The sequence below is a fragment of the Rhincodon typus genome, chromosome 16 (assembly GCF_021869965.1).
Source record: "Rhincodon typus isolate 14 chromosome 16, sRhiTyp1.1, whole genome shotgun sequence".
Taxonomy (NCBI): Eukaryota; Metazoa; Chordata; class Chondrichthyes; order Orectolobiformes; family Rhincodontidae; genus Rhincodon; species Rhincodon typus.
In genome coordinates, this window is record NC_063347.1 from 714398 (window position 1) to 739512 (window position 25115).

General features: G+C 43.0%; 1 protein-coding gene across 3 annotated transcripts in view; it reads left to right on the forward strand.

Moving 5' to 3' along the window:
• Positions 1 to 25115, forward strand: part of LOC109918619 (6-phosphofructo-2-kinase/fructose-2,6-bisphosphatase 4-like) — a 124365-nt gene that overhangs the window by 73700 nt on the left and 25550 nt on the right. For all 3 annotated transcript variants that reach the window (XM_048606285.1, XM_048606283.1, XM_048606284.1), the window contains 10 exons: positions 5831 to 5956; positions 7914 to 8010; positions 8118 to 8184; positions 10102 to 10176; positions 11321 to 11377; positions 12677 to 12798; positions 14880 to 15087; positions 16891 to 17037; positions 17441 to 17545; positions 23977 to 24106. In XM_048606285.1, coding sequence (XP_048462242.1) covers positions 5831 to 5956; positions 7914 to 8010; positions 8118 to 8184; positions 10102 to 10176; positions 11321 to 11377; positions 12677 to 12798; positions 14880 to 15087; positions 16891 to 17037; positions 17441 to 17545; positions 23977 to 24106 — 1134 coding nt within the window. The remainder of the gene's footprint in view (positions 1 to 5830; positions 5957 to 7913; positions 8011 to 8117; positions 8185 to 10101; positions 10177 to 11320; positions 11378 to 12676; positions 12799 to 14879; positions 15088 to 16890; positions 17038 to 17440; positions 17546 to 23976; positions 24107 to 25115) is intronic.

The following is a 25115-nucleotide window of genomic DNA, read 5'->3' on the forward strand; positions in this document are numbered from 1 at the left end:
ATGTGTGAGTGTGTGTGTGTGTGTGTGTGTGTGTGTGTGTGTGTGTGTGTGTGTGTGTGTGTGAGAGAGAGAGGTGGGCCAGGGTATGAGAGAGGGAGGAACCCTCGTACTCTTGTACCCCAGTGAGAGTTGGCAGATTGAGAAAAAGGAAAAAAATGGGCCTTAAAGTTTTCTCTTAATTCTTATTTTAGAGATGGGTTTTATGAATTGTGAATTATTTTGTACAGAGCATTTTTAGAGGTTTCTGTCTCTCTGGTGTTACCATGGATACGAGTGGTATGGTGGAAGTACTCAGCCGATTGGAATTATGAGATGAGTACTGTATATTCCGTGTTATTGCGAATGGTAACAGAAATTCTTGCAAATTAATATGCAGCAAATTCCCTTCAAAATTACTCGCTGGGAGATATGTGACTGCTCTGTTTTAAGGAATGTTTGTTGGCCACGTTATGAAAGAACTTTTTTCTTTGAATCATGGCCTTCAATCTCTTTACATGCAACTGAAAGCGTGACACTGATCCATCTTATGAACCCGTCCTAAATTAACCTCTTCCGGTGAGCAGCGCTGCCGGCACCGACCCTCCAACAGCGTGGCGCCCCCTTGACACCGACCCTCTGACAGCGTGGCGCCCCCTCAGCACTGTTGCAAATTCCTTTATTCAAACTGAAAGAATATTGAATATTTTTGATAGAACCAGGACTGAGGCCTGAAGGTGATATCTGTAGCCTTTCTCTCAAATATTTAGTTTTATAACCAGAGGATTGTTGGGTAGATGCCATTAACATGGAAAATTGCCCATCTATGTCCTGTACATAAAAAGCAGGACAAATCCAACCTGGCCAATTACCACCTTTATCAGTCTATTTTTGATCTTCGGTAGAGTGATGGAATTTATCATCAACAGTGCCATCAGGCAGCACCTATTTAAGAACAACATGCTTACTGTAGTCACTTTGGGTTCTGTCAGGGCCACTCAGCTCCTGACCTCATTACAGCCTTGGTCCCACAGTGTTGTGAAGTGGCAGGTAGAATGGAGGAGCTGAATATTATTTAAATGGGGAAAGATTACAGAAAGTTTCAGGACAGAGGGCTCACACCTCAAAAAAACGAGCATACATTTGTGGGTAATGAGGAAAACAAATTATTTGCCAATATTTCAAAGGGAATGAAGTATAAAAGTAGGGAGGTTTTACTAAAACTGTACAAGGCTCTAGTCAGACCACAGCTTGAATCCTGTGAACAGTTTTGGGCCCCTTATCTAAGGAAAGAGAGACTGGCATTGGAGGCAGTCCAGAGAATGTTCACTCAGCTGATCGCAGGTATAGAGGGGTTGTCTTATAAGGAGAGGTTGACCATGTTGGGCCTATATTCATTGGAGTTTAGAAGAATAGGAAGCGACCTATTGAAACATATAAGATTCTTACGTGACTTTACAGGGGAGATGTGGAGAGTTTTTTTTTTCCCTTTGTGGGAGAGTCTAGGACCAAAGGGTCTCAGAATAAGGAGTCGGTCATTTAAAACAGATTAGGAGGAATTTCTTTGAGGGTAATGAATCTGGGGAATTCTTTGCCACAGAGGGCTGTTGAAGTTGGGTTGTTAAGTATATTCAGGGATGAGATCGACAAATGTTTAATCAGGAAGGGAATCGAGGCTTATGGGGGGGAAAAAGCAGGAAAATGGAGCTGAGATCAGCTGTGATCTTATGGGCAGAGCTGACTTGATGGGCTGAATGGCCTAATACAACTCCAACATCTCAAAGTCTTTATTGTCTAAACATGGATGAAGGATTGAACTCCAGAATGAGGTTGAGAGTGTCAGCAGTTAACAAGGAAGTACCATTGACCGAATGTGGCATCAAAGAAGTCGAACAAAATTAGAGTCAATGGGAATCAGTCTGACAGCTCTCTTCTCTGGTCGGTCTCAGACAGTAACATAAAGGGAGATGATTGTGGTTAGAGTCACAGATGTACGACACAAAAAAGGCCCTTCAGCCCATTGCCTCTGACCCTGTCAAAAACAATCTCAATTATTCTAATCCCATTGTCCAGCACTTGACCCATAGCTTTGTATGCCTTGACATTGCAAGTGCACATCTAAATCCTTCTGCAGTGAGGATTTCTGCTTCTACCGCCCCTTACAGGCAGTGAGTTCCAGATTCCCAACATCCTCTAGGTGAAAAAGATTTTCCTCACATCTCTTCTTCCCTTATCTTAAATCTATGCCGCCTGGTTAATCATCCTTCTATGAAAAGGAAAGGTTTCTTCCTGTCAACCCTATCTATATCCTTCGTAATTTTATTCCTCTCAATTATGTCCCCTATCAATCTCCTTTGACCTTGGGCTTTTGGAGGTCAGTCATCTCAGCTCCAGGACATCTCTGCAGGAGTTCCTCAGGGTAGTCTCCTAGACCCAACCATCTTCAGCTGCTTCATCAATGACCTTCTCTCCATCATAAGGTCAGAAGTGGGGATGTCACCAATGATTATACAATATTCAGCACCATTCGTGACTCCGCAGATACTGAAGCAGTCCATGTCCAAATGCAGCAAGACCCAGATAATATCTAGCCTTGGGCTGACAAGTGGCAAGTAACATTTGTGCGCACAACTGCCAGGCAATGATCATCTCCAATAAGAGACAATCTAACCACTGCCCTTTGACATTCAATGGCGTTACTATCACTGAATTTGCTGGTACAGACCGAAGGGCCTCTTTTGTACTGTATGATGCTAATCGTTTCTAATAAGATCCTGGGATTTACCATGGACTACACTGGCAACGAGATGTTACAAAGGTTCCTTGGACAGCATCTTCCAAATTCACCATCAGTTCCATCTGAAAGGACAAGGGCTGCAGGTACATGGGAACATCACCCTTTGCAAGTCCCTCTCCAAGTCACTCTCCATTCTGACTTGGAAATATATCGCTGTTCCTTCACTGTCGCTGAGTCAAAATTCTGGAACTCCCTCCTTAACAGCACTGAGGTTTTGAATGTACTAAAGTAGTTCAAGAAGACAGCTGACCACCACCACTTCAAAGGCATCTAAGGACAGGCAATAAATGTTAGCCCAGCCAATGACACCCACATTCCATGTGGGAATTAAAAAATAATAAAGAGAGCTAGAGTTAATTTAGTTCATATCTACCATCTTGGTACTCGTGTCACACAGTTGTGGAGTTGTTACTGAACGAAATGTGATGTAGATGATGATGAAATCATTTCTTTGTGGTTTTCTTGTGTTAATTCTGTCCAATATTCTGTTGATTTACAAAGGACATTTTGTACAAAGACATTGCAACATGAGTTGAGCTCTGTCTCTCTGAGATCCCTTTGTGCTGTTCATAGAGGATCTTAAATAACATGTGGTTCTGTTTGGAGAACACTTGCAAATGCCAGGCAATAACCAGCTCCAATAAGAGGCAATCTAACCACCGTCTCTTAACATTCAGCAGTATTACCATCGCTGAAATCCCCGCTGCCAATATTTTGTGGATCATCATAGACTAGAAGCTGACAACTACATAAATTCAGTGCCTACAAGAGGAGGTCACAGGCTAGGAATACTGCGGCGAGTAACTCCCCTCCTAATTCCCAAACACCTGTCCACCATCTACAAGGCACAAGTCAGGAGTGTGATGGAATACTCCCCACTTGGCTGGATGGGTGCCTCAAGAAGCTCGACACCATCCAGGACAAAGCAGCCGCTTGATTGGTACCACATCCACAAACATCCCACTCCCTCCACCACTGACGCTCAGTAGCAGCAGTGTGTACCATCTACAAGATGCACTGCAGAAATTCACCAAAAATCCTCAGACAGCACCTTCCAAACCCACAACCACTTCCATCGAGAAGGACAAGGGCAGCAGATCATGGGAACACCACCCCCTGCAAGTTCCCCTCCGAGCCACTCACCATCCTGACTTGGAAATATATCACCGTTCCTTCAGTGTTGCTGGGTCAAAATCCTGGAATTCGCTCCCTAAGGGCATTGTGGCTGTACCTACAGCATGTGGGCTACAGCTGTTCAAGAAGGCAGTTCAAGATCATGTGAATGAACTTTGAAAAAAGGGCAGCCCCTCATTTTAGAAACCTAGTTGTAGATTTTGCCTGAGCAGTATCATCCTTTCCCCAGCTACTGGGTCAGGGCCATTCTGAATCTGACATGTTTCTGTCAGTCACCTGGGAGCGCTGATTCTCGCTGTTATACTATATTCTTCTGGTGGCTTAGGAGCAGACGTGCCTATCCAAATGCTTGAGATGTCAGGTGTTCAATTATTCCTGTTTAGTGTCAGCCGTGTAGGTTCGACACTGTGCCCAGATGCAGCAGTCAGTCTGTGTACCTGTTGACCCATTCCTGAGTTACTGATACCTGTGTTGTCGCAAGTACCCTTTAAATAGAATGAGCTGTGCAGCACTGGCCAATCTCCTTCAGTAAGCTGCTTTAATTTTTCACTGTAGTCAGCAAGTCTCTGATTTAGTTTGAAATGACCTGACCCAGAACTCACTGCAAATACAGTCATCACCCTCCTGACTAACTCGTGGGAGCTTCGTGAGGAACTGTGGCCTTCACCTCTTGCCTGCTAATCATATTGACTAATCAGCTAGCATCATGGTGATCCTTGGGATCATCTCAACAACAGTTTCTTTAATTGCTGCTTACCTCACATCACAATCCCTCTTACTGCTAGATGGCTGCCTGGAGCACACGCACAAACTGAGAGACCACACAAGCTGCTGAATTGTCTCTCTCTGCTCCTGGAGACAGTGGAATTGAACAATTGTCACCTTATACTGGACACACGTTTAGGATACAAAGCATCTTGCTCTGTGCCTCCATGTTAGGTGCTGATTGCTTACTCGGACAGCTCTTATTTAAGAGTGCAGTTAGTAATTGTAGTCTGACTTGCTGTAAGTTTTAAATATTGTTTTCTGTAAATATTTCAAACAAATTTAAAGAGCATTCAACTTTACAACTGAAATTTTGTTCTAAATCTTTTAATGAGAAGAGATTTATAGACAGTTTCAAAAACAATTTCTTGCCTTGTTTGGAAATAACTTAATTATCTTTTAGCAATCAAATTGTCATTTTAATTTTCTTAAATTACTCTATACTCCAACTCAGTCTCTTTTCTGAGAGCAAGCTGGGGACACCTGGTACGGGGTTCAGTGAGAAACTGGGGTTGTTGTGGGTGGGCGGTGGTGGGGGTGGGGGTGGAGGGGCTAGAGGTGGAGGTGGAGGTGGAGGGGGTGTGGGGGTCAGTGAGAAACTGGATGTGTGCTGCCAGGGGAGGTGGTGGGGATTTGTATCTGTGGGAAGTTGGAACACAGAGCCAGAGCTGGGCATATAGAGGTAACTGACTGAAGTATGGTCCACCACGATGATATCTAATAAAGGCTAGTTTTTTAGCAGTTGATCTTTGTTGTGAAAAGCCACTGTCAGGTAGATTGTACATTCTATTAGGGTTATCTTGTGGTCTTGTTTGACCTCAGTCCAGATTTTTGAAGGCAGCTAATTCAGATCTCCACGTCATCATAAAGCAATTGCTGGATTGGGACTAAGTGTCTTAGACTTGGAAATTCTGGAGAACAATGTACAGAGCCCTGCAGTCAGATTAATGATGCAGTGAGCAGTTCCTTGTGTGTTCTCCACTGTCTCAGGCTGCACTGAGGCACAAACATTCTCCCAGTCCCTCTACACCTACTGAGGTCTAATTGTTGACTTTTAACTATCAAGCTACTGGTGAAATGTTTGGAAATAGGTTGGATTTAAAATGATTGTTTTGTGTATGTTGTGACAATAATCGTACGCTCTTTTTATCATTACAGTATGGATCCCACATCTTACAAACTCCCCCTCACTCATTGTCATGGTGGGTCTCCCAGCCCGAGGGAAAACATACATATCAAAGAAACTGACTCGCTATTTCAACTGGATTGGGGTCCCCACGAAAGGTAGGTTCCTGAATGTGACTCACTGCAGAGGGTTAGTCCAGCTGTGTATATATTAATCAGCTGAAAGGTATATAGGCTGTAATGCTGACCCATACCAACAGGTAAACAAGATTAGAATTCGATAAAGGACTGGCAGCATTAAATTATTTTGTAAAATAAACTTACAGAATGTAATGGGTCATTGCAGGAAGCTGTGCCACTGAGTTGCTTTCAGATGAACCAGTTGGTAAACAAATTAAAGTAAAAGACTATGGATGCTGGAAATCTGAAATCAAACAGAAATTGCTGGATATTCTGCTTTTCTATTCTACCTTCCAAAGTGAATAATCTCACATACCCTGTCTTCCCACATTACACTGCATCTGCCAAAAATTGGTCCACTAACTTCAATTATCAATGTCACTTTAAAGACACCTCCTTTCCTCCTTGCAGTGTGCTTTGCTGTCCATACTGGGTTCAACAACAAATTCGGCTACAAGCCAGCTCTTGGCTTCATCTATGTCACAGATTGTAACTAATTCAGGCTCCACTACTGATCCCTGTGATACTCTCCTAGTTACAATTTGCCAATTTCAAAATAGCCCACTTATCCTGACTGTTTGCTTCCTGTTATCCAGACCAACACCATAAACTCTTTAAAAACCAAAAGAACTGCGGATACTGTAAATCAGGAACAAAAACAAAGTTGCTGGAAAAGCTCAGCAGGTCTGGCAGCATCTCTGAAGGAGAAAACAGAGTTAACGTTTTGCGTCCGGTGACCCTTCCTCAGAACTGATGGTGGCTGGGAAAACGTCAGTTTATATGCCCTGCATATAAACTGATGTTCTCCTAGCCACCATCAGTTCTGAGGAAGGGTCACCGGACGCAAAACGTTAACTCTGTTTTCTCCTTCAGAGATGCTGCCAGACCTGCTGAGCTTTTCCAGCAACTTTGTTTTTGACCATAAACTCGCTATTGTCTGGAAAATTACTTTGTATGTGGCACTTTATCAAATGCCTTTTGGAAATCAAAATGTACCACATCATTTATTTTCCCTTTTATCCACCTGCTTATTCCATTCTCGTGGAACTCTGGTAAATTCCCTTTCACCAAAACATGTTGACTGTGGCTGATTGCGTTATGATTCTCAAAGTGCCATGCTTATAAGATGCTCGATAATGGAATCATCGCTTGGTCCTACAAAACTTGGGTATTGCTGAAGAAGACAAATTCTGTTGAAGCTTTTTGTCTGGTACTCCTCAGGGCAATTCACAAGAATAGCAATTTATGGGAAAACAAAATATCATCTATGCTTCATTGGAGGGTGCTGATTGGTTGGCAAACTTCACTTCCTAACAAGACACAAATGGCGGGGATTCTTGTAATCGAAATGGAGGACAGAGGTCTTGTTGTGAAACTCGGTATTAAATCCTAGAGGCCTTAAAGTGTGTTTAAGTGGAAAGTTCGGTGTTGTGTGGACCCGTTTTCTTTTTTTCACATTTTATTTACCTTCCCAATCACTCACTGCACTACATGTGAACATCTTGCGATTTGTGTTTTGGGGCACACAGTGACTGTGCCTTCAGTCCTGCCATCAAGCTGTGTATGCAAATTGGGAATAGTTGAAGTTTCCAGCTCTCTATACCATGGTCAGAGTCTGGGCTCTCCAATGTCTGTATCATTCAATATCCTTTCTCATCTTGCTGTCAGAGTATTATCCTCTGGTTCATTAGGGCTGTGCTCCCTTGTATTTAAATTTCAGTTTAGCTCTGCTGTGTCAGAAGTTTCTTACTGTATGTTCTGGGATGCAAACTTCACAGTATCATTTCCTTAGCTGTTAAGAACAGCAAGTTTAACGATGTTTTGTTTGTGATGTTTCACAATTAAATGAGTTTGTGTTGATATTTGAGATGTGTCACAGTGCACTGATGCCTTATATTAGTGAGTGTACAAATGGATAACTCTCTTCCATTCACAGCATTTAATGTTGGGCAGTATCGTCGTGACCTGGTGAAAACCTACAAATCCTTTGAATTTTTCCTTCCTGACAATGAAGAAGGATTGCAAATTCGAAGGTAACTGTGGGACTACGGTCACTTTATATCATTATGTCGCTTTTTATATTTTTGTCTGCTGTATATCAACTTGAATAATTAATTGCCTGGTGTCTTTCTAATTGTAGACGATGTGCATTAACAGCGATGAAAGATGTGAAGAAATATCTTGATGAAGAAGGGGGTCAGGTGGCGGTAAGTGACAAAGGCATGGGATCTTGTGACTGATTGAGTTTCTTGGGCAATGCCTCATGGGCTGTGACCTGCCTTGTGCGGGCACCGGTGTTCATACAGGCAGTTTGTAATAGCAACATGTAATGACCTGAAATGTTTATTGTTGAAAAAAGACACGTTTGGTGCACTCCTCAGGACAAAAGCTTTGACAAAATATATCTCTTCAGCAAACTCGAGTTATGTAACTATCAAGCGACTAGTTGAACAGAAATATCCTAAACGACTAGCTAATGTTGTGTAGTATTGATCAGGTAACTGGCAGGATGGTAGTCATTAGGGCTAAAGGAGCTTTCGTTACCAACCAAAGCAGGCCACTGTTGAGATCACTGCTTAGAGAATGTTTCTGGATGTACAGGTGGTGACAGGTCTCCTTTCAGTCTGATGTTGAACTCCAACCAAACCTGAGTTGGAATAAGCATCCGAGATCTGACAAGCAGAAGATCCACTTATTGAAAGCAGTCACATCTTTGGAGTTCAAGTGGACATGCATTAGAGTATGGCAAAGTACAAGACAGTCAGGAAATTTGTTATAGACAGGCAGACAGGTGTAGTGGGCAGGTTGACCTCCATGTGAGGAAATGTGGTGTGGTACAATTTGGAAAGAGAATTTATTTTAATTTGCATGTGGGACGTGGATATCAAGGGCTGGGCCAGCATTGATTTCCCGGCCCTAGTTGCCCCTTGAGAAGGTGGGGGTGAACTACCTTCTTGAACTGCTGCAGTCCATGCGCTGTGGGTAGACCCACAATGCCATTAGCATCCTGGGTGAATTTCTGCAGTAGACGGTACACACCGCTACTACTGAGCGTCAGTGATGGAGGGAGTGGGATGTTTGTGGATGTGGTGCCAATCAAGCGGCTGCTTTGTCCTGGATGGTGTCGAGTTTCTTGAATGTTGTTGGGGCTGCACCCATCCAGGCAAGTGGGGAGTATTCCATCACACTCCTGACTTGTGCCTCGTAGATGGTGGACAGGCTTTTGAGGAAGTAGGAGGTGAGTTACTCACTGCAGGGTTCCCACCCTTTGACCTTCTCTTGCAGCTCCTGTGTTTTTGGTGAGTGGTAACCCCAGGATGTTGATTGGAAAGCCTAGGATCATTGTAGGTTAATGTGGTCATAATTGTGACAAAATCCTCAATGAATAGCTTTGATAGAGTAATCAAAACAAAGGACGTGTATTTCTCCTCTATAACCAGAGGGTCATGGATTAGAAATTGTTGGAAAAACATCTAAAGTGTAGATGAGGACATGTTTTCATTTTGAGCATTGGCAGGACATGAAATAGGATCACTCAATTTCTGGAAACTGACCCATGTATAATGTTGGAGTGAAGTTGGCTAAGCCCTCTTTCAAAAAGGCAACATCAGCCCAATTTTTCATTTATTTAGTTTGTTTAGTGAATGCAAATCTCTGGAGATGTGATTGCCTCTTCATTTGCAGAGTTTAAGATGACTAGTCAGCCCCTCAGACTGTCATGGGAGCCTCCTAATTAATGGGGAGCATTGTTTCTGAATCTCCATGAGTGCCCAAGCAGTTTGTACTGGAGCCTTGGAGGGAGGTTAGTGTTTGCTGCACAAATGCCATGGTCTGTCCAGAGCCTATTTAGCAAAGAGTTCCCTCACTATGGGAGCTCAAAGCCCCCGCCACCTCCCACCCCCTTAACACTCTCTGTACTCTTGCTGCATAACCTGTACTAAACCCCTCGACACCTGCCACTTACAACACCCCCTGTAACCCACCTGTATCTCTCCATACCCTACACTGTACACCTCCCAGAATGCTCCCTATTAACCTGTACCCCCTTCCCAAACCCTCCATACCACCAGCCCCTGCCGCCTCTTATGTATTTTCTGAAATGCCTTTTATTAATCTCCTGTCAGGTCTTTGATGCCACGAACACAACACGGGAACGGAGAGACATCATCCTAAACTTTGCTGAGCAGAACGGGTACAAGGTCAGTGGTTAGTCAATGCTGGTCCACCCTGTGACATTGCAGGTGCTGTTGTTTCCTGCTGTCAAGCTGTAAATCCATGCAAAGACGATAGCTGCTAGCGTTTACTATATTCCTTCATTGTGCCTCTGGCTATGAATCCTCTATTCGGCCCAGTGCTTACGTTGCCCAACAGAGAGATGGCAGTAAACTCTCTTCCTGTGTGTTACTGCAGTGACTGTGTCAGGGCCACCTGCCTCCCAGTTATGGAGTTCCCACCTACAGGGTGCATCCGTCTTTTCCATCGTGTCAATCCAGCCCAGCCAATGCCCCCTCTGTCGTGTGCCCTTGTACCTCAGTCTCCTCACTTTTTTTTGTTTTGTATAATTTTGTACTTGTCCATTTTTATACTTTATTTGAATTGAATTAGGTTTATTGTCATATGTACTCACCTGAGCACGGTGAAAAGTTTACAAGTCGCCACTTATGGCACCATCAAGATACCAAGGTATCTAGGTACAGATTCTTGGTTCACTGATGTCCTTTAGGGAAGGAAACTGCCATCCCTACCTGGTCTGGCCTACATATGACTCTGGACCCACAGCAATATAATTGACTCATAACTGCCCTCAAGGTAATTTGGGATTGGCAATAAATGCTGGTCCAGCCAGCGACACCCATAATCCTGTGGAAAAATATTAAAACAGAATGTCTGCTGCCACCTACAATCCCTGTATCTTTATAAAATTGTAGAGAATAGCAGGACAAAATATTTATAAAGTGTACAGGATTAGACTGGGTGGGATACTAAAGGGAGTAGGGACTGAGGGGGAGAGTGGGATCAGACTGGGTAGGATACTAAAGGGAGTGGGGAGTGAGGGGGAGAGTGGGATTTCTATGATTTTTTTCATAGAACCATGCAAATGATTCAGCACAGAAGGAGCTATTCGGCCCATATTGTCTATGCTGACCCAAAGGCACCCAGATTTGCTGTAAACATTTATGGAAAAGGATATGTTTGAATGTGGTATTTGATAGAGGAACCCAGAATCAAGTTGTTACATTTCTGTTTTGTTGAGTTTCTGGCAGTGGAATGATTAAAGTTTATGAAATTGATTTCCACCTTCCCCTCTGATGACTGATTCTCTGATCCACTTTCTGATCCAAGGTGTTTTTTGTTGAGTCGGTCTGTGAAGATCCCGAAGTTATTGAGACAAACATTGTGGTAAGTTGGATATTGATGGCTGTGGGTTTTGTCTGATTAACTGTTTTCTATGTCACTGATCGAGGCGTGGACTGCTTTTTGAAGACCCCCTTGTCCCGGGCATTGAACAATCTTTGTGTCAGCTCCTGTACCTGGTGGGCACAACTTCTGTAAAGTGTAAAATACTCAGTGTTCTTATGTTGAAAGTGTAACAGCAGTAGACCAATCAGCTCCTGAAGTCTACTCCACCCTTCAATAACATCATGGCTGATCTGTGGTTTAACTCTGTACACCTGCCTTGGACTCATATCCCTTGATACCCTTGCTTAATAAAAAATAAAGTTGTCTATATCAGATTTAAATTTAACCATTGAATTAGTATTGATTGCTGTTGGGGACAAGAGTTCCAAACCTTCACTACTCTTTGTGTGTAGAAGTGCTTTCTAACATCTTTCCTGAATGGCCTGGCCCTAATTCTCAGACTGTGCCCTGGTTGTAAGATCTTCAACCAGTGAAAATTCTGTATCTTTAACCTGTCTTTCACTGTTAATTTCCTGAAAACCTTGACTATTTCACTCCTTAACATTCTAAATTCTAGACAATAAAGACCTAATTTGTCTAATCTCTCATCATGACTTAACGGCTGAAGTCCAGGTATCATCCTTGTAAACCTGCGATGAACTCCCTCCAGGGCCAAACCATCCTTTCTAAGGTGTGATACCTCGATCTGTTCACAATACTCTGTGGGTCCAACTAGGGTTTTATGTAAAGTCTGCATCCTTATGCTCCAGTCCTCCAGATATAAAGGCCAGTGTTCCATTAGCTGCCTTGACTATTTTCTGCACCTGTTCGTGGAATTTTAAAGAGCTATGCACCTGAACCCCCAAATCTCATCTGACATCTATTCTATTTAACTTTGTGCCTTCTTTTAAAAAAACACCCTGATCCATCCATTTTCGGTCTGAAATGGATAATCTCTCATTTGCTTTTGTTTAAAATCCATCGCTACATTCACCTGATCTATCAACGTCCTGTTGTTGTCATCAACACTTCAATCACAGACAAACCGATCCCTGTCAGCAATTCATGCTGTCTTTGTAGCTGACAGGAAAGTGGGCCTAATTGGCAATGAAGTCATACTATGTACTGGCAAATAATTTTCATTGGTTTCTCTAAACAGCTCAGGGTCATTGTGCAACTAGGGGTCACCGTGCAGCTAGAGGATCATGGTATGGGAGGGAATGTGGGGGTTGGCAGGTGGTATGGTTAATTTAATGTCTCTGAAACACATTCCTAATTTTTACACTTTACTCCTTGCAGCAAGTGAAACTGGGCAGTCCAGACTACAGTGACTGTAACAACGATGAAGCGATATCTGACTTCCTGAAAAGAATTGAGTGTTATCAAAACACTTACCAAACTCTGGATGAAGTGTCAGATCGGTATGTCAGCCTCTGTGTATATTGCCAACTGAGAATACAAAGGCACCCTTCAATATTGTGCTGCCCAACCCCACACACCCACAACTCCCGCTCCCTTTTAATATCCCACCAGTCTAATCCCACTGTCCCCCTCACTCCCCACACCGTTTAATATCCCACTCAGTCTAATCCCACTGTCCCCCTCACTCCCCGCTCCCTTTAATATCCCACTCAGTCTAATCCCACTGTCCATGGATCTTTTGCATGTTTGTCCACCTGGTTTTTCTTTGCTGTTATTCTGTCTCTGGGTGCCTTTACTCTATTGCTGTTTGCCTGAACCATTAACCATGTTTTGCTGTTTTATTGGAAAGTATTTCATATTCTGATGTATTGTTTAAACATTTTTATTTAGCTTCAGGTTGTCTTCACATTCAGTTCCGTGAATCATGTGAAGGGAATAGATACGCTAATGTAACTGTTTCTTGCAAGAACATTGTTAGCAGCAGCTTCTTTACAAACCTCAGTCATCTGCTGCCTGGCGCAGTTTGTGTCGCATCGAGCTGCAGTACGTTAGGAGTTGCACGGGTGCCTAGTATGACCCAGTTATACCACATGGCATGGCTTTTATCACACAAAACATGCCATTTAGCCCAGCTTGTTCATATTGGTGTTTATGATGCATGCAAATCTTTCCTCATCCTATCACTATTTCTCTTCATGTTCTCTCGCACATTGTCTCCCTTCCCCTTCACTGTACTGATACTATTCATCTTGACCGCTCCCTGTGGAAGTAATTGTCCCATTCTTCCCACTCTCTGGATGAAGACATTTCTACTTAATGCCCAGTGGGATTGATTAGTGTCAGCTATTGATCTTTTACTTATTCGCTACGTGTGGCCGGCATTTATTGTGCATTGCTAATTGCCAAGGGGCTGAAAGATTCATGGGGTTGTGCAGGATTGTAGATTTGAGTTTAAAATCCCATCAGCCATGTTCTTATTGAATGACAGAGCTGCCTCGAACGGCCAAGTAACCTACTGTTATTCCTTGTTCATATGTTTGTAATTTAACTTCCATCACCTGCTGTGGTGGGATTGGGACCATAAGGCCATAAGATAAAGGAGCAGAATTAGGGTGTTTAACCCATTGAGCCTGCTCTGCCATTTGATTATGGCTGATATGTTTCTCAAACCCATTCTCCTGCCTTCTCCCAGTATCACTTGATTCCCTTTCCAATCAAGAACCTACCTATCTCTGACTTAAATACCACTGAATGATTTGGCCCTAACCCTCTGTGACAATGAGTTCCACAGACTGACCCAGAGAATTATCCTGGGTGTCTGGATTGCGAGGCCCGTACTGTTACCACAAAAATGGTGACTTGGTGCAGCATAGGCCCAGGTGCCATATCTGAATTTCAATTTACAGATAGGAAATTTGACCAGTGTATTGGATAATACAGCTGTAGCTGAGACCTAGCCAATAATTTGTAATACTTCAGTATTAACTGCTACCCATTAGCTCCCTATGCCTTTGTTAATGAAACCCAGAATCCTGTATATTATTTATAGCCAAATCATCCTGTTACTTTAAAATATGAATATATCAACTCCAGATCTTTTTGTGTTCCTTCATCCCCTTTATAAGATATGCGTTCTATTTAAGCATCTCTTACGTTTTTATATTGCCTCGCCTCAATCTTCCCACTGCAGCTAGTGTCTGCCTTTAATTTTTCCAGGCTGCCTGTGTTCTTATCCGCCTAGCTCAGAGCTAGAGACACTACCACCTCATCACAAGACCCTTTTAACACCTGTGCAGACTTTGAAATGGTCCCCATGTGCTCCCAGGTTTAGGCCATTAATGTACATCAAAATGAACCATGGTCCTAAAGCTGATTCAGAGGCACAGCCTTCGCCTAAGTCAGAAACCACTCACCATCCACTTCCTGTTCCAAAAGAAATTATATATTGCCCTGCATCCCTCCCTGTAGTTCCATGCTAACACGGTATGTGCACATTTATCTGCATTTATTCGAGAGTTTGAGAGAGTTTCTGTATTTGTCTGAGTGGTTTATATGTTTGTATTTTTGTTTTAACTCAAAGGGATCTTTCCTTTATTAAAATCATTGATGTTGGAAGACGGTACCTTGTCAATCACGTACTTGATCATATTCAAAGCAAAATTGTTTACTACCTCATGAACATCCACATAACTCCTCGATCAATCTACCTCTGTCGCCATGGCGAGAGTGACCTGAATCTGAAGGGCAGGATCGGTGGTGACTCGGGACTTTCTTTCCGAGGCAAACAGGTGAGTTCAAATTGTGACACATCCCCACAACTGGCAAAGTCTCTGTTTCTCACCAGTGACTGGATAGAACTGCTCCATCATTTAGGATCCTCTGGTTCACGTTTCATAAGAAATACTTGTTACATATTTATTTAAATGAAGGCGTAGTCTACAGATTTTGAGTTTGAATTTGCTGAGATTTTCTGCAGTAGTGGATGCTGTAGTTTGGATTCTCGGACATGGATCAAGCTGGACCAGCAGTGTCAGTTCTATGTGTCCTGTTCGTGGTGGACACATGATACCGTTCATCAATACCATTTCACATTGAGCATTGCTGTTTACTGGGAATCTGAGAACCCTGAATATTGCTGCAGTGCATGTTTAACCTGCCTGGGTCTGCTCCTGTCACTACTTTGATTAACTTGGGAGTGAGTGTTTGTATCTATGTTCTATAAATAATAATTTGAAGGAAGCCATGGAATTGTGTGAACTGAAATGTACATTTTTTTTTGTCAGTTTTTATTTTTTCCTGCATTTCATCAAAGCCATTGCCCACTCCCTAAGGCTGGCACTGCAAACATCTCCTGGGTCTTTAAGTGCTGTTTATCCCTGCCCATTCAGTAAGTATTGTCCATGGTCAGAGTTTGGTTTAGCCTAGTTCTGTTCCCATACAACAACAAAATGGACTGACATTAAACAGGAAGCTGAATCCTTGCTGCAGGTCCCTTTCACACAGTGGTTGGAGGTTGGAAGAGCACCATTGCTGTCAATCGCACAGTGATCAATGCAAGGCTGTCGCTGAGTTACATGGTTCAGCTCCTTACTTGAGTCATTAGGAGAGCCATCAGATGGTACTTTATGGAGACAATGGTCTTCTTTTGCACATTCCCAGGATGTGGGAGTTGTTGGACTGGCACAGCACGGTGGCTCAGTGGTTAGCACTGCTGCCACACAACACCAGGGACCCGGGTTCGATTCCACCCTCGGGTGACTGTCTGTGTGCAGTTTGCACTTTCTCCCCGTGTCTGCGAGGGTTTCTTCCGGGTGTTCTGGTTTTCTCCCACAGTCCAAAGGTGAGCAGGCTAGGTGAATTGGCCATGCTGAATTGCCCCATAGTGCCCAGGCATGTGCAGACTAGGTGGGTTAGCCATGGGAAATTCAGGGTTACAGGGATAGGTTAGGAGATTGGGTCTGGGTGGGATGCTCTTCAGAGAGTCGGTGTTGACTTGATGGGCTGAATGGCCTGATTCCACACTGTAGGATTTCTGTGATTGCCTGTCCCTACTTGCCCCCTGAGAAGGTGATGATGATGTGCCACCTAGAACAACTATAGTCCATTTGGAACTATTGGCTGAAGACCTCATGAAATTGCTGCAGCCAGTACTACACCCAGGATCGCAAGGGATCCTGGCCAAGGAGAGAGGATTGCAGAGGAGGGTCAGTGTCATAGTAAGGGTGTTTAGTTGGTTTTCAGTGACCATCCCGCTGCCCCCAAAAGGAATTGTTGTTGGGATCTCTGCACAGCAAATACACACCAGTGAGGGACCAAGCTTCTGTGGCATTGATCACCCACTGAATGATCTCAATTGGCACTGAGGGCAGGTTCAGTATCCACAAGGTAGGAAGGTAGTGGGATCCTGGGAGATCACCTGCTCCAGGAGAGACTGTTTGAGAAGATAATGGGATTTCCCAGGAGATTACCTTCTCCAGGAGAGACTGTTCAGGAAGGTAATGGTGACGGGGCCATGTCTATGTAGTTGTTATTGTAATTGACATCAGGTGAAATCAGTGTCTTGCTTCTAAACTCTTTTCTGTCTTTGCTAGTTTGCCAAATCGTTAGGAAAGTTTATACAGGAGCAGAACATAAGGGACTTGAAGGTCTGGACAAGTCAGATGAAAAGGACAATCCAGACTGCGGAAGCCTTGAAGGTGCCTTATGAGCAGTGGAAAATATTGAATGAAATTGATGCGGTGAGTTCAGTAGAGCTACATTTTCTTGTAGCCAACCTTTTGAGCACTGCAGTAACTGTCTTGTTTCATTGCAGCAAAGATGAAGCCACTACTTCTGAAAGAAGTGATATAGATAATGTCTGTTGGGAAGCTTGATCTAAACTGAGAGTATCAACTCAAAATTGCCAGAGCTAATGATTATAACATTATGCAATGAAACCAACTTGGAATAAGATATTGACACTTTCCCTTCTATGTAATAAAAACTTAATTGGTAAAAAATGTCTGTGAACAACTAGTTAATTGATCAGACTGTAAATCACAGTGTGGTTTGTCAGGGAAGAATGTTACCGAGGTTCCTGGGATTTGGGAGATGAATTTTAGTCTCAACTTAAGCCTCATCAGTTGTGAAATGTTTTTCCAGGGTGTCTGTGAGGAGATGACATATGAGGAGATTCAGATGAACTACCCAGCTGAATTTGCACTAAGAGATCAAGACAAATACAGATATCGCTATCCAAAGGGTGAGGTGGGTAACAGAATGCTACACCTTTTGTGTGGTGTCAAAACCAGGGAGGATGTGCTCGAGCAGCATTGAACACAGTGCCTTTGATTCAGGTTCCTGGTGGGATATGTCTCCAGGCTCAGAACTGTTCTGTGCCAGTGATTTAAACCAAACACTTCACCTGTCTTGGAAAGTTGGCAAACTTCAGGTTTCCAGCTGCAGCCTTAAAGTGGTTTCTGTTCTAACAGAAATCAGAAGCAGTAAGCCACTCAGCCCTTTGAGCTTGTTCTGCTATTCAGCAGGGTCATGACTGATCTGCTATCACACACCATATCCCAGCTGCCTCCATGCTGCTTGACACTTGTAGCTTTTGAAATCTATCTGCTTTCTTCAAAAGATTCAGTAAGTTCACCTCAATGCCTTCTGTGGTAGTGAATTTCACTGGCTCACCACCCCATGAGAGAGAAAAAAAATCTCTCCTTGTCTCAATCCTAAACAGGCCACTCTGCATCCAGAGAATGTGTCCTGAAACTAGATACTGCCACACCGTTCCCACCCCACCCCACAACCAAGGACAATATCCTCCATGCATCTAGTTTGTCCAGCCCTGTTAGAATTACATTTCAATCAGATTCCCAATCCTCCATCTAACCTCTTGTGAATACAGACCTAATTGAACCAATCTCTCCTCATGTGACCAAGTTCTGATATCCCCAGTAACAGCCTCTTGAACTTCCTCTGCACTCCCTCATTGGCAGGTATATCCTTCCTTAGGCAGGGAGATCAAAACAGCCTGCAATACTCCAGGTCTGGACTTTCCAAGGCCCTGTATAAGTGCAGTAATTAATCCCTATTTCTAAACTAGGAGGAGGTTGTTAGCCTAGTGGTATTATCACTAGATTATTAATCCGGGAATTGAGCCAATCTTCTGGGAACCCGGCGTTTGAATCCCGCCATGGTAGATGGTGGAATTTGAATTCATTTTTTTTTTTTTAAATTGGAATTAAGTATCTACCAATGACCATGAAACCATGGGATAACAAGGTGTGGAGCTGGATGAACACAGCAGGCCAAGCAGCATCAGAGGAGCAGGAAGGCTGATGCTTCGGGCCTAGACCCCTCCCCAGAAAATTCAGAAATGAAGAAGGATCTAGGCCTGAAACGTCAGCTTTCCTGCTCCTCTGATGCTGCTTGGCCTGCTGTGTTCATCCAGCTGTACACCTTGTTATCCCATCTTGTTCACTGATGTCCTTCAGGGAAAGAAATCTTCTACCCTCAACTGGTCTGGCCTCCATGTGACTCCAGACCCACAGCAATGTGGTTGACTCTCAGTTGCCCTCTGAAATTGCTTAGCAAGCCATTCAATTATACCAATCCCTGCAAAGTCTCTTCAAGGGCAACTAGGGATGGGCAGTAAAAGCTGGCCGGCCAGCTAGCAACACCCACATGCCTCAAATGAATAAAAACAAACTCAAATCCTCTTGTAATGAAAGCTAATATACCACTCACCTTTCTAAATGTTTACTTGCACCTGCCTGTTTGCTTTCATTGACTGTACAAAGACACCCAGATCCCTTTGTACAACCACATTTCACAATTCATCACCATTTAAATAATACTTTTCCTTTCTGTTTTTCATGTAAAAGTGCATAACTTCACATTTAGCCACATTGTACTGCATCTGCCCTGTGTTTGCCCACACACACAACTTCTCTAAATCACCTTGAAGCCTCTTTACATCCCCTTCACAAAATGGCTTAGTTTTGTGCCATCAGCAAACTTGGGAATGTTGTAACAAAAACAGAAATTTCTGGAAAAGCTCAGCCGGTCTGGCAGCATCGGTGGAGAGACATAAGTTAACATTAACTCTCATTTCTGTCTACAGATGCTGCCAGACTTGCTGAACTTTTCCAGCAATTCCTGTTGTTTCTGATTTTCTAGCATCCACAATTCTTCCAGTTTTTATTTGGAAACATTTCCCTCATCCAGGTCTTTAGTATATATTGTGAATAGCTGGAGTCCAAACCCTGATCCTTGCAGTATCCACTAGTCACTGGCTTCTACTCTTCAATGACCAATTTATTCCCCCTTTGTTTCCTGCTTGCCAATTGTTTCTCAGTCAATGACCAGATATTACTCCTGATGCCATGTGCTTAGTCTTCTGTACACTAATACTTTTTCGTTGCGGTCGTCAGGATCAGGGAAACATGTAGTGGAGGGAGACTGGGAGCTGCATGACCTGGAAGGCAATGGCCTAGTGGTATAATTGTTAAAATATTAATCCAGAAATTCAGCTCATGTTCTGGGGACCCGGGTTTGAATCCTGTCACAACAGATAGTTGAATTTGAATTCAATAAAGAATCTGGAATTAAGAGACTAATGATGACTGTGAAGCCATTGTTGATTGTCAGGGGAAAACTCATCTGGTTTGCTAATGTCCTTTAGGAAGGGAAATCTGCCATCCTTATCTGGTCTGACCTACATGTGACTCCAGATGCAAGATGTGGTTGACTCTAACTTGCCCTCTGGGCAATTAGGGATGGGCAATAAATGCTAACTTAGCCAGAGGCATCCATGTCCCATGAATGAATTTTAAAAAAATTGTTTTGAGAACACCCAAGGCCAGGAATCACAGAATTGTTACAATGCAGAAGGTGACCATTCAGCCCATTGTCTCTGTACTGTAAGATAAACTTTTCTTCTACCTCAATGATTGACTTCAGCCATGCAGAACATACGCTGCTGACCAATGACTTCCCTCTACCAGCCCAATCCCTCATCCCAGCTCCCCCCAGCCCTTCCCCATTACTTCCTGCCTTTGAATTCTGAACCTAACCAGTTCTGAAAAAAACTCATATCAGACAGTTTTCTCTCCACAGATGCAGCCAGACCTGCGGAGTTTCTCCAGCAGTTTGTGTTCTTGTTTCAGCTTTCCAGCATCTGCAGTATTTTGTTTCTCTCCACGTAAACAGGTTATTTGGTGGTTCATTTACTTTTCCCACAGTGACAAACCTTCAGAAGGATATTATCTCCTTTAAAGCAGCTTCTACCATCCTGATGCTGACAGACAGTCGAAATTAAAACCTTCCTTTCTTTGGTACGACCAATAGAAATGAATGTTTACAGTTCAGTCTGCCATGGAAATACCCCAACAGCATGTTGACGGTAATACCAAGCTCGTTGTAAACAGATTCTTTGTGCTGACTCAGCACAGGAGAGCTTGGCAGTGAGTTTACTATTAGCTTAATAGATTGAATAATGTAGGTCAGGGCTAGAGTGAACTTGTTAATTAGATAGAGGGCTTGAGAGTGCTGAGAAATTGTAATACTTGAGCAAGAATTCAGGCAGAAAAATACATTTTGAGATTCTTCCAAGCCATTACAACTGCATCCATGTGTAAAACTCAGTAATTGGTGAAAGTCACTTGATGAGCCTTGTTGAAAATTTATGTACAAGCTGAGGGGAGTCTGTCAGAGCTGGCTCCTTCAGCAAACAAGCTGCAATTAAATTTAATTAGCCAGTCTCCATTTATTGTCAGACATCATGAATTCATTTCACCTTGGAAAATTTGGGCTGTTCAGGTTATTTTGTATCAACCTGTTTGAACGTTTCCAGGACCACCCCGCCCCCCGACAAATGGAACTTAAACCCGGAACCCCTGGCCCAAAGGGAGAGACATGACCACAAGACCTTCCTCGGACTGTTGGCCAGTGACTGTGAGCAGCCTGATTGTGTGCACTTGAAATTGGGGGCCATTCTGTAATTCAGCAAAGTCTAGCATAGGTGACACTGCAGGGTTTGGTTACACTGTGGGCCAGGATTAGGTTGCACTGAGAATTACTCATTCATGGGACATGGATGTTGCTGGCTAGACTAGCATTTATTGCCCATCCCTAGTTGCCCCAGAGGTGGTTAAGAGTCAACCACATTGTTGTGGGTCTGGAGTCACATGTAGTCCAGGTGAAGCCAGCAATCACTTTACCTAAAGATCAGTAGTGAATCAGATAGGTTTTCCCCCAAATATCGACAGTGGTTTCATGGTCATCATTAGACTCTTAATTCCAGATGTTTTATTTATTGAATTCACATTCCATATCTGCCACAGTGGGATTTGAACTAGGTCTGCATCTAGCAATTATACCATAAGGCCATTGCCTTCCCCTACAATATACAACAACATCTGACATGGACCTGCCCTGGGAATGTTTGATGGGACAGTGTAGATGAAGCTTTACTCTGTATCTAACCCCATGCACTGCCTGGAAATGTGGTGGAAGCATATTTAATTGAGGCATTCAAGAGGACGTTATATGTTTATTTGGATAGAAATAGTGTGCAGAGATATGGGGAAAAGGCAGGAGACTGGTGCTTGGTAATAGAATTGGTGCAGACATAATGGACCAAAAGGCATCCTTTTGGCAGCAAAACAATTTTGTGATGCTGAGAACTGATTGTCCCCAGTTCTATCCTGTACATGTCTTCTTGCATGAATATTCATAAAACTGAGAGCTTAAACTTTTTCAGCCTCTAATAACCTATACATTTCTGACCATATTCTTCTGACCTGGAAGCTGAGCACACTAAAGGGGAGAGAATTAAACTTGCATCTGATCCCAGTCAGGTTTCTTTGAACTGTCCCAAAAACTTTTAATTTCTTGTTTCCTATACTAAAATCAATACTTGTTTGCTTTGAATTGAAAATCTATGGTAATAGCCTTCAATGTTCACTTACCATCATAAACCAGCATATTGTGGATAATTTCCCATTAACTTGCCCCAAGGGTGAAAGGCAATGCTTTCTGAGCAATGGTGGATTAGGTCCATTGCTCTGGAAGGATTCTCTGATCTTCCTATTTTCAAGAAAATACTTCACATAATTAACTAAGACCCACATGCCACTATTTTGAAATCCAAATTTGAAAAATAAATCTTGCATCTTCCATCACTCAGTGAACAAAAAAGCATTGGTCCGGCCTCTGACCCTTGGGGAACACCATTGTCTACCACCCCAGGTTGTTGGTAAAATTACTGAGTAGGGTAATTTGTTAAAACATCTTCTTAAAATCCATATCAAAAATGCCCACCTGCATTCCTTTATCAGCCTTCTGTGTTTCTTCTTCATGTAATGACCCAGTTGGGAATGTGCACTGATTCTCAAGCTCCACTATTCCTGGGACAGCACAAGAGTTAGTGATTTATTCAAAATGTGCCCATTTCCTGATTTACCTGTCTGTTGGAATCAGGTTAACAGAAAACATTGACCAGGTTCCTGTACTAAACAAGAACTGCTGTTTATTACAAAAGACTAAATTCTAGTCACAAGTAACCAAGCTATGAATGATCAATAGATGGCTCAACTAGTTAAAACTCTCAACTCTTTCTAAGATCCTGACACAGACAAGAATAAAGTGGAGTCCACAGTTCAATAACACCAGCTATCAGAGTTCACTGATGTTTCTTTTGGATTGCCAGGTCTTTTCTGTTCTCGACTTCCCTTCTGTAATGTTTTTCGGTTTACACAAGGCACAGGGTGATTGGCACACTAACTACAAAGTCTCTTAAGCAATAGTTTACAACAACTGATTTGCAAAAGTTACCAGATTTCTTCAGGCTTCAGTTACTTTTACTACAGAGAGAGAGTGACAAATCATGTTCCTTCCCAGCAGTCCAAAGGCTTCTTCCAGTATTGTTCACACCCACAAACTGTGCAGCTACCCAGGAACCAGTCAGAGAGTTGTGAGGCTGATGACCTTTGGCATCCTCAACTGATCACAACTGCATCACATGCATCATCAGTACTTCTTACCAGCCAAATCTCACTCCGTTCACGCACTCTCTGGTGCTGTGCCATCCATTCACACCTCCCCCACTGCTTGAGCAACGCAGTAAACACAACTTATAATGAGTTTCAGTTACTTGTTTTTAAAACGTACTGCAGTTTCTTCCACAATTCTTGATTTTATAACAGTCTTTTACCCAAATCAGTCCACAATCAAAAATACAGAAAGTAGAATGAAATTGGTCTTTACCACCGAGATTTCCATTAGAGTAACAAACTCGTCATGTTGGCAGGCTAGGAGTCAGAGCCAGGCTAGGGAGCAAACCCCAGCAGGAGGAAGTGTTTCAGGGGAGACAGAGGGCAAGGAATAGTAATGGGTTTACTTCACAGGACTCCACAATGTGCAGTTCTGAAGATTATATAATAATATCCCTGTCTGATGGTAACATTCCTGTCAAAGCCATTATTCATTGCTGGCTCTAGAACACACAGAAATGTAGATGGGTTGATGAACATTGGAATTGAAATCTTCACCCATAGTTTTAACATTAGTTTCTGTTGACCTGCCTGATCTAACGCCTTCTTTCTGTGGTGTGAATCTCTGAAATCCTAAGGGTGGACGTTGGATAGAATTTGCGTTTTAGCCATCAATAACACCTGGTCTTTATCCTTCAGTCTTACGAAGATCTGGTACAGCGCCTGGAGCCGGTAATCATGGAGCTAGAGAGACAAGAAAATGTTTTGGTCATCTGTCACCAGGCTGTCATGCGTTGTTTGCTGGCGTACTTCCTCGATAAGACAGCAGGTAACAACAAAGTAAGGTTGCTACAGCCGTACTTGGATTGGGGTTTCCCTGCAGCAAGGCTGCTGGCTGACAGTTGTCACATTCAGCTCCATCTGTTGGCAATTTACTTAGCAACAAAGCAAAGTTCAGATTCTGTCCTCGTAAACACTGTTACTTATTAACCATCCATCAAGACCTTCGTTTCAGCAAACTATGGTTCAAGACTGTTCTGCAACCAGTGGCTGTGTGATAACCTCCTGCTTTCAGCTTTGTCTCCTTACTGTGCAGGCAACCAACACAAGAAAATTATGCAATCATAGCCAAATCATTTGTCTTTTGCTCCCTTTGCTTGACTCTTGAAAGCATTGCCTTGTTACCTTTTAGGAACAAGATGAGGAGGGGGAACACCTTGGATCCAAGCAGGACAAAGGAAAGCGTAAAAGTGGAGGTGGTGTGGCATTATTAATGAAGGAGTCAGTTATTATAGTAAGCAGGAATAATATCTTAGAGGTGTTGTTAAATGAGGCTTTGTGGGTAAATCTTAGGAAGAACTTGGGGGTATCACACTGTTAGGAGTGCATTATATGCCCCTAAACAGTCAGAGGGCAATAAAGGAGTAAATGTGTAGGCAATTTGCTAAGGTGTGTAAAAATAATAAGGTAAATATATTAGGCGATTTCAATTGTCCCAATATTAATTAGGGTAATCATAGTGTAAAGGGTTAAGAGGGGAAAAATTTCATGAAATGTATACAGGAGAGTTTTTTATGCCACCACGTAGATGGTCCGACAAGGGACAGTGCAATGCAGGTTCTAGGGATTGAAGCTGGGAGGTGTTGGCACCGACAGTGGGGAAGCATTTTAGTGATATAATACCCGTGCATTTCTGAGATAGTAGGAACTGCAGATGCTGGAGAATCTGAGATAACAAGGTGTAGAGCTGGATGAACACAGCAGGCCAAGCAGCATCAGAGGAGCAGGAAGTCTGACGTTTCGGGTCTAGACCCTTCTTCAGAAATGGGGGAGGGGAA